The sequence below is a fragment of the Oryzias melastigma genome, linkage group LG19 (assembly GCF_002922805.2).
Source record: "Oryzias melastigma strain HK-1 linkage group LG19, ASM292280v2, whole genome shotgun sequence".
NCBI lineage: Eukaryota > Metazoa > Chordata > Actinopteri > Beloniformes > Adrianichthyidae > Oryzias > Oryzias melastigma.
The window spans coordinates 7,306,809-7,316,378 of NC_050530.1; the positions used below are offsets into that span (position 1 = coordinate 7,306,809).

Consider the following 9,570-nt stretch of genomic DNA (forward strand, 5'->3'; position numbering starts at 1 on the left):
TAGCAATGTATGTGTGAGATTGATTTAGAGAAGGCTGAGATGATGATAAACAAGCTAGCATGTGATCAGCTCAAAGTTTAGGCAGTTTTACTTAATTATTTCATAGTGAATTTAGGTTCATTTTTACTTTTTCTGGTTCAGTTTTGTCCTAAAAAAGATGACATGTCACCCACACAGTAATAATTGGGGCTTGTGTTATAAAAAAAAATTCTAAAAATCTTAAAATGTTCTAAAGAACTGAGGTTAAACCCTCAATGGGAACACAATCACTAAAATAAAACAGCATTTTCCATCTATTCTATTAACTAAATCTCAAATCCGTCCCTGCTGGACAATAATTGGCATTGAGGTCAGCGGCTGCAGATTTAATAGGAACTATTTTTTAATTGAAATATGATTATAAACACATACTATTTGTACTTACTGTCTGTAGGTGATAATGACGATCAGAATGGCGGGAACACAACAAATAATGATGATGACCGCCAGCGCCAGCAGCGCTCCCTCCGTGTAGCCCACAGACTGCACGGCTTTCTTCACGCTGGTCACTAACTCAGGAGTTCGGATTTCCAGGATTCGCCCACCAGGAGGAAGTAAAGGCTGGAATTCTTTGTTGATGTCCAGAAGCTTTCCATCCAGGAACCTTGGAATGTCGAGAACAAAAGAAATGAGAGCAAAACGGAAGTTTGCGGCGATGAAGTAAATGATTTTCCGCCCTATAGGGAGACTGGATTATAACACACCGTCCATGAATGGTCTAATGTTGAACTTTTGTTATATATAAGGTACATTAAGTGAGAAAAAAGTTTGTCAGACTTTTTAAATTGTACAGTAATTCTAGAAGTTGTAAGAGGCTACATGTTAGCCACACTAGCATGTTCACAATACCTCAAACTCCCAACCTCATTTGCAACACCTCAAAAAAACAAAACTGATCACGCTAAAAAATAATGTTACTGAGGCTATGCTAACTCTAAAAACACAATCTCACACTGCTACATGTTAGCCATGTTAGCATATTTGTAATAACACCGAACTGTTTTTTACTGTTAGTAAAACAGACAAATATCACAAAAACGAACATTACTGTGACTATACTAATTCACAACCTTGTTAGTAACATGAAAAATCCCACTCCCACCGCTACATGTTAGCCACGTTAGCGTATTAGCAACAACACCCAACCTTGTTTCCTTGTAACTTTGAGACAAACAGACAGATTCAGCTAAATCAAACGTTACTGCGACTATGCTAACTCTCAACCTTGTTAGTAACACATAAAAAAAAACATTCTGTCACGGCTACACATTAACCATGTTAGCATATTTACAATGACACCCAACCTTGGCTGCAAAGCATTGAAAACAGACTACATCTAAAACAAACGTCACCGTGACTACAGATCTCCAAACCTTGTTATTTACATGTTTAAAAAAAAAAGACAAAAGAAAAACACAGTCCAACTAGTTACTTGTTAGCGTATTCAAAATGACACTCAAGCTTGTTTGCAACACCTAAAAAAACTGACCGATGCTGCTAAAACACAGAACCTCACACTGCTACACGTTAGCCGCGTTAGCATATTTGCACCAACACCCAACCTTGTTTTTTTGTAACTGGTAGAAAAACAGACTGTTAAGATACTGTTTGCGACACATAAAAAAACAAACTAATACAGCTAAAACTACGTTACTGTGATTATGCTAACTCTCAACCTTGTTAGTAACAGGAAAAAAAATAATCACACTATGCTACATGTTAGCCTTGCTAGCGTATTTGCAATTATACCCAGTTTTGTTTGCTCGTTACTCATAAAAGACTGAAAATTAACTCTACTTTGACTATGCTAACACCCAACCTTGTTAGTAACACACAAAAAAACAGTTTGACGGTGCTACACATTAGCTGCTCTAACGAACTTTCAATAACAGCAAACTTTGTTTGCTCATAACTCATCAAAATCTCCTAAAACTGCTAAAATTACGCTACTATGACTAAGCTAACAAGTAAGTAACAAGTAAAAATCCCGGTCTGACACCGCTACATGTTAGCTACATTATCCTATCTACAAAACACCCAACTTTGTTTGCTCATAACTCCTAAATACAACAGACTGATATTTTGAGTACTGTGTACTTCTAAAACTCGCTTTGACAAAAGTACACAACCAGAATGTACCTGTTTATGAGGCGCTCTGGATTAAAGACTGCACTATTATTATTTATTTATTTTTAAATGAAGGCTTTTAGGCGTGCCTTATTGTGCAGACAATACAGTCTTGATTTTTTACATTTAATTATAAGACAAAAAATGTTTCTAGGTCATTATAGAGTTAAATATCAGTATTAGTATTTCACCTGATAATGAAAAGTTCTTACTTGTAAAGCTCCTGCGTCGCCACAGCTCTGTTCGTCAGCGGGTCAATGGCGTAAATCATCAGGTCAGACTTGGTGTAATCTTCCTGATCCATCCCTTCCCCGTACCGATGAGGCCCTATGGTTTCCATGACAACCTTTGCTCCCGGTATCTGCTCCTGGACGTAGCGTTCCAAAATGCTGTGAACCCAAAATAAAGTTTATGTTTGCCGATATTATATCAAGGAGTGAAACCTTGATTAAGAGAGTTTATCGACCGTTTGATCTATTGAGGATAACCAACATGGCAGATTAACACGAATCGTTTAGGGTGGAAAATGAAAAAGCAGAGAGGACCTCGGGGTGTAATAAACACCGGAGCTTCCATCAGTTCTAAGGTTTACATGTCAGGGAAAATAATCAGGCATCTAGTCATTTAATTAGCTAAAACAATGCATCAATGCACAAGATAAACATCCTGTTATGCTTCCACATTTTAGTGTTTGTCGTTAGTGTAGCTGTGGAATTCACACTCAGATGCATGTTGGCAATTTAAAATCTTTTGTCAGTGCAGTTTATTATACACATGCTCTGGCTTATAGTCTCCCAAATAAAACAAAACATTCATGTCTATATCTTTTACATTTCTTGATTTTGACTTTGAGCCACTATAACATGTTTACAGTACAGTAGTCCCTCCAGTTAAGTTCTAAAAATAACTTGCAATAGATGAAATCCATGAAGGACTCACTTTATTTTTACAATTAATTATGTTTTTTAAGGCTGAGAAAAAAATCCACAATACATTTAGTACACTTTTCTCAGAAAGACATTATATTCTTTACTGTCTTGTTTAAATTCTCACATTTTATACCTTTGTGCAAAAATAAATCTTGTTTAAAGAAATAAAACCAAATGTCCTCTTTGAAAGCTGAACTCATTCTATACAGGAGACACAGCATGATTATGTACAGCCAATCAGGACGCAGAACAGAATAAGCTGTTAAAAAAAGGCAAAACTTATCTAAAAAACAGTGAGATCGTAAAAGATGGACTGCATTATAGCCATTGACTGTATATAGAGAACTGGACTGAGTGACCCCTCCCCCCCTGGCGTTCTGCTTAGGAAGAACCTGCTGGCTCCAAGAAGCCAACCTCCCATTGAAAAATAAAGTCACTATTTTCGTCAGAATAATCATTCTTGCTTTGATACATTTTGCTAATTCTATATTTTTTATTTATATTTTTTTCTTTATCACAAGTTATTTAAGTTACACTGTAAAAAGTAAACACTGGATCTGGATTTGTTACATTTAAAAAAATATTACTTTTTATCAAATTACATGTTTGCCTTGAGTAAAACATCAACCCTAAATTTTATTTTGATGAAAACAAAAAATTCAAATTTAGCAACTTTTTTATTAATTAATCCAATGTTTCCCTTTTTTCAGTGTATAAACGAACCAATCAGAGGCCTCAGTAAAAGCATGTGGAGCCTGTTGGCCCCACCTCCAACATTTGATTGACAGATTCTCCTGAACCCACTTTCAGTGAATGGGGCGTGGAGTTTGAACAGCTCCAGACTGGCGACTGTAGTTGCCATAGAAACGTCGACTTAAACCTACTTTGACCAATCACTTTAGTCTGGTCCCAATTAGCTGCATTTGGATTACAAATAAAAATGGTGAATTAGCTTAATTTCTATGAGTGACATCACAACTGATCTGTCCAGTTCTCTGTATACAGTCAATGGTTGCAGCGAGGGACCACCATTTTTTTCTGGTTGGTTGAATTGGTGCCTGTGTGTTAAAAATTATGACCTATTTTGACTTCATTTTACAAACTGATTTTCAGAAAATATGTAAAATGTAATTTCAAAAAAGTGCAAATTGTTTTATGGATTAAATTATCTACTAGCGTATTGTTCCAAACAAGGAGTGTAACCTTCTGTTTATAAGAGCTATAAACTCAACAAACCTTATTAATATGAACATCTTTTATAAGCACATTTTTTCGGGGTCAAAAACCTTTTTACCTTCAGCCTCTTTTATGAATTATTGTTTTACTAGTTGGCCTAAGGCAAGTCAGAGTATAACAAGACTATAAGTGTAATTTTTGCTTAAATTGGAGTGACCTCATTAAACTTGCAGCCTGTTTTATAAGGTAACGCATCACTCAGCTTCAGCTCCACTTGCAGATTTTATCAGCTAAAGAGACACCAGTGTGTAACCAGCAGATCTGTGAGGTGTTAAATCTCTCACAGAAGGTGTGACCTCATACCAAAGGAAATTTAGCGTATAAAGACAGTGGGACGTGGGGGTGTCGTCTATTTGTATTTATCAGATTTGAAAAAAAAAAGTTTAAATTAAGTGTGAATCTCTTGTCACAATAAGCTTTTCCCTCCGATAGCATCATAAGTAAAGAATCCATTAACCCTGTTACTGTGACCCCACCCACCTGTAAAATTAATGACCCTTTTTTTCAATAAATCTTTATTGTTTCACACAATGGCAGTAATGTACTTATTACTACTAAGTTTCAGTTTTTATTTTTTAGCAATATAAATTAATGCAAAACGTAGAAAAAAAAGCAAAGTTTGTCGCGGTGAAATTAAAACGCATGAACGAGTGGTAACTACTAGGTTTTTTTAGGGTAATTTGGAGCTAAGCTTTTATTTTAGCAATATGCTAGCTGTTTTTTTTTGGCAAATTTAGACAAAATGCTAAAATATCGGCAAAATTAGACATTTTCCCAGCTTTTTTAGGATAGTTTGAAGTTTATAGCTAATACTTTAGCTTCATGCTAACTATTTTGGCTAATTAAGATATTTTTCCAGATTTTTAGGCTAATTTTGAGTCAAGCTAATATTTGAACAATATGCAAGCTGTTTTTGCAAAATTAGACATTTTCCAGTAGTTTTTTTTTCTTTTTTTTTGCTAGTTTGGCATTTAGCTAATATTTGATCAAACTTCACCGTTTTTAGCTAGCTTTCAGTTTAAGCATTTTTAGCTATTAGCTTCACCGTTTTTAGCTAGCTTTCAGTTTCAGCATTTTTAGCTATTAGCTTCACCGTTTTTAGCTAGCATTCAGTTTCAGCATTTTTAGCTATTAGCTTCACTGTTTTTAGTTAGCTTTCAGTTTCAGCATTTTTAGCTATTAGCTTCACCTTTTTTAGCTAGCTTTCAGTTTCATCATTTTTAGCTATTAGCTTCACCGTTTTTAGCTAGCTATCAGTTTCAGCATTTTTAGCTATTAGCTTCACCGTTTTTAGCTAGCTTTCAGTTTCAGCATTTTTAGCTATTAGCTTCACTGTTTTTAGTTAGCTTTCAGTTTCAGCATTTTTAGCTATTAGCTTCATCGTTTTTAGCTAGCTATTAGTTACATTATCTTCAACTTATAGAATCACACAAGAATTATTGTGGGTAATGCCATATATCTGATTTAAAATAACTTTAATCTCAGGATACATTTCTGAAATTAAATAAGGCACTTCGGTTATGATAATTTGAATCTCATCAGTCTGAAGAATTAAACAATATTTTAAGAGTTTTGAGCTTTTATTTTGAAATTAATATGCAAATGTAGTCTAAATAATCAAAAATGTTGTATCATACTAGGATCTAATAATAATTATAAACACTAAAACATATTTTTATTAGGATTTTTTTATATGTTGAGCAGCAACAATTAATATTCAAAAATCTTTACTAAAATTGAATTTTAATTTTTTGCTTTATGTCTTTTTGCATCATTTTCTAAAACTTACAGCTCAGAAATGGTGTCTTTGTACGTGGGAAAAGAAGCCATCAGACTTCAACCATTCTGCTCACACATTTTTCTTCCACACTGCCAGCTAGGGAGACTCATGTTATGAAATATTGATTTCTGTCCCCCCTGAAACATCTGCTTACAACAGGAGTGCTGCTGTTGAGGACCGTGTCTGTGTGTGCTTTTGTGTTTATTGATAGGAGCACACACAAAAATGTGAGTGCAATAAAACATCTTTTTTTTGGTCTGAGTTCAACAGACAAAAAACAAGCTGACCAGCAGCCGTGTTACACCGTTTGTCACTTTGAACTCAGATGAAAGGAATCCTTTGTTCAAGTCTAAATTGTGTTATCATTGTCATCAAAATATAGAAATGTTTTTTTTTTCCTTATTAACACTCACTTTACATAGAGTGTAATTTTTAGTTTCCCCACTAGTAGGATTCCAAATTTTAAATGTTTTTTTGGATTTGTTAAGAATGATCATCCCCCATAAAGTTAAAAAATACAGTAAGGGTCACTGAATCAGCTCTGATTTCATTTTGGTATTCTAGATTTATGCATTTCTGGCAGAGATGCAGCACAACCTGAAAAAAATAGTATTTTACTAAGCATATAATCCTATATTTTCTGCATTGGGTTTATCTTATGTGACACAGGGAGTCTTTTATTTTGAAAGGAAGTCATTGGAACATTTGTCAAAAGTTATTTCATATTTATTGATGTTTTTTATGCTAAAATAATAGTTCATTTATATTTATCATAATAGGAACAGTAATATAAATACAAATCAGTGTTGAAAGAGTCAGCTAGGACTTTGTGGCTCCTGTTTGGTTGTGATTATTGAAAAATCGACCCAAACGACTCTTTAGGTGTTAAAGGTTGAAGACCCCTGACCTAAACTGTACAGAGTTTTGTGAAACAAACTGTTAAAAGAAGTTTCATTGGAGCTAAATCTGGAAAACCATCTCCCTGTTAAAGTTTTACAAACTTTTAAAAAAATTGCTTTTGTCTAAAAACTATAAATAAATGCCACATTGTCTCCTTAATTTAATAAAATCTCAATCACAGAAGGTAAAAAATTAAGTTTTGTTTATTTTAGACTGATTTTATTAGGCTGATCTCAGAGCTGCACAGCAGGACGCCTGAAGGCGTTCAGAAATATTTAATTATGGTCTATTATTCACGTGCATTAACGTTTCACAGCTCCTATTTTAAATACATTTTTTGAAGGTGACTGCAAAATGTATTCTCATTGTCTTCTCTCAATCGTTTTCATTTTTATGGTCACATCTGTAAAAGTTGTCGATAGATTATCGTAGATTGTCCACGATGTTTACTAGTCGTTGACAGCACTGTTCTCCTAAAGGTTGTGTTTCCCTTCAGACCTTTCTGCTTTTCATCAACTCAAAAAAAAAAAAAAAATGAACCAACTACAACAAGACACTTTTTATACAGTATCAGTCATCTGTGTTCCAGACGTCAAACATTTAGGTCTGGGACTCTCACTGTGTGTTTGGAGGATCTGACGCCGAACTTTGAGGAAAGTTTGAACTTTTACCTGAGCAGCTTCTCCTTGTTTTTGTCCACAAACGTTGGAGGAACATTGGACACGACCACCTGCATGTCCAGCTGGTTCACAACTGACACCTGCACAACAGAACGAAGACGTTTCACTAAAGACTGAATACTTAACGCTTCTCTATGACTTCACTGGTTTTACGCACCACTATCTCTGCCTTGCTGCTGTGGCCTTGACCGTAGTTGTCAGTGGCAACCACTTCAAACTTAAAGTAGGACCTCCTCATGTTGCGGTACATGATGGCCGTCTTCAGCACGCCGCTGTACGGCTCGATGACGAAGCCGTCTTTGCTGTCTTTGGTGTCTTTGCCTGCAGGAGGGGGGATGATCAGCCGGTACATCATGGCACTGTAGTTACCAGTGTCTTCATCCAAAGCCTGAAGAACACAGCAATTACTGCAACATCACTTTAGCATTCACTGTTATTTTAGACAACATTACATCTGTTACTGACATGAGAATTATAAAGTCTTATGATAAATTTCCCCCTTTTTTTATAGTCTATGGAACTCTATGGAACGACCCAGTTGTGGGTTTTTGTGGTTGGAAGTCTTAGGGCGGAGACTCAGCCAAAGGTCATTGAGATGGTCAAGGAATATAATTAATATTAATCAAAAAGTATTTCATTTATTTTCAGATAACTCAGATAACTACAGTTGTATTGTCTTTGAGGGCCACAAAAAAACAAAAAAAGTTATAGTTCCACTAAAAATATTACATGCTAACCATATAAAGTTTGCATAATTCAAGATTATGGATCGTGGATTTTCTGGTATTTTATTTGTATTTTTTTAATGTATTTTAAGACCAAAGCCAGATTGGTGCTCAACATCAACACTTACTTTAGTGAGATCACTGTTGCCTCCATGTCACCTGAATATTTAGTACAAACTGCCAAAACTTCTGCTTTCACATGGATAATCACAGCCGCTAATGATGTCTTAATCAAGTGCTTGTAATTACCATCCCTTGGATGCTACTCTCCCTCTTAATCTCTATGGAAACCATTAAATAGTAATTATTTGTCATTTCGTTTTCGTACAGCCATTTTGAAGAACTGGCCGTTGATTTTCTCTGCTTTTGAGGTTGTTTATGTTCTACTGGTTAAGAAAAAAGCATGTAATGTGATACATTTTAATATTTGAATCTATGTCTACTTTTTTTTTAAAAAAAACTTTAAACAGATTTTTCTCTATATACTGGTAATTAAGTAGTCAGTGTTTTTCCTCTTTTTCATCACTCAATCTTTAATGATTTTTTTGTAAGACTGTATCTATCTTGGTACAATTCACTCACTTAAAAACAGTTTTTTCTACTTCTATTTGGTGAAATGATGAAACAGACTGCAATAGTTTTTGCAACATGAGTGTGGTTTAAAATGGTGCATTGAGCTACAGGTCTGTTAATTAATCAGCTCATACATGTACTGAGATCTCACTTTCCCACATGCAGTTTAAATATACATTTTTGTTTGTCTTATAAGTCATCTAAAGACAGATTTCATTGTTAAAATGTTCAGAATACAGACAGATGCTTCTAAGAAATGTTATTCCTAACATAACTTACATAACATAAAACATAAAAAACTTGGTTATTTAAAATAAACTGGATGGAAGTGAACTGGTGTAAAGAAATAATGTAAGTCGTGACAAAAAAAAAAAAACATGCTGGCAGCCAAGAATTACTGAGTATTCCAAAGTTTAAATTGGAGTTTTTTGCATATTTTGGTCAGGGGTGTGACTTTTATTTGCATATTTACATATATACACACAAATATATATATATATATACATACATATTAAACGTAGATAGGCTCATATATTCATTTTTCCCCACAAACCGGTTGGCCTAGCGGTTGCTTCCCGCTA

At 34.6% G+C, this 9,570-nt stretch overlaps 1 protein-coding gene across 6 annotated transcripts in view; it reads right to left on the reverse strand.

The window, feature by feature from the left end:
• The window catches only part of LOC112154115 (protocadherin-15), a 272,438-nt gene that overhangs the window by 33,662 nt on the left and 229,206 nt on the right, over positions 1–9,570 (reverse strand). For all 6 annotated transcript variants that reach the window (XR_004949742.1, XR_002920601.2, XM_036217104.1 and 3 more), the window contains 4 exons: positions 7,849–8,079; positions 7,683–7,771; positions 2,379–2,555; positions 425–643 (listed from right to left, as the gene is read on the reverse strand). Coding sequence is in view for 4 of the 6 variants with exons in the window: in XM_036217104.1 (XP_036072997.1) it covers positions 425–643; positions 2,379–2,555; positions 7,683–7,771; positions 7,849–8,079 (716 nt within the window). In the remaining 2 variants the exon portion in view is untranslated. The remainder of the gene's footprint in view (positions 1–424; positions 644–2,378; positions 2,556–7,682; positions 7,772–7,848; positions 8,080–9,570) is intronic.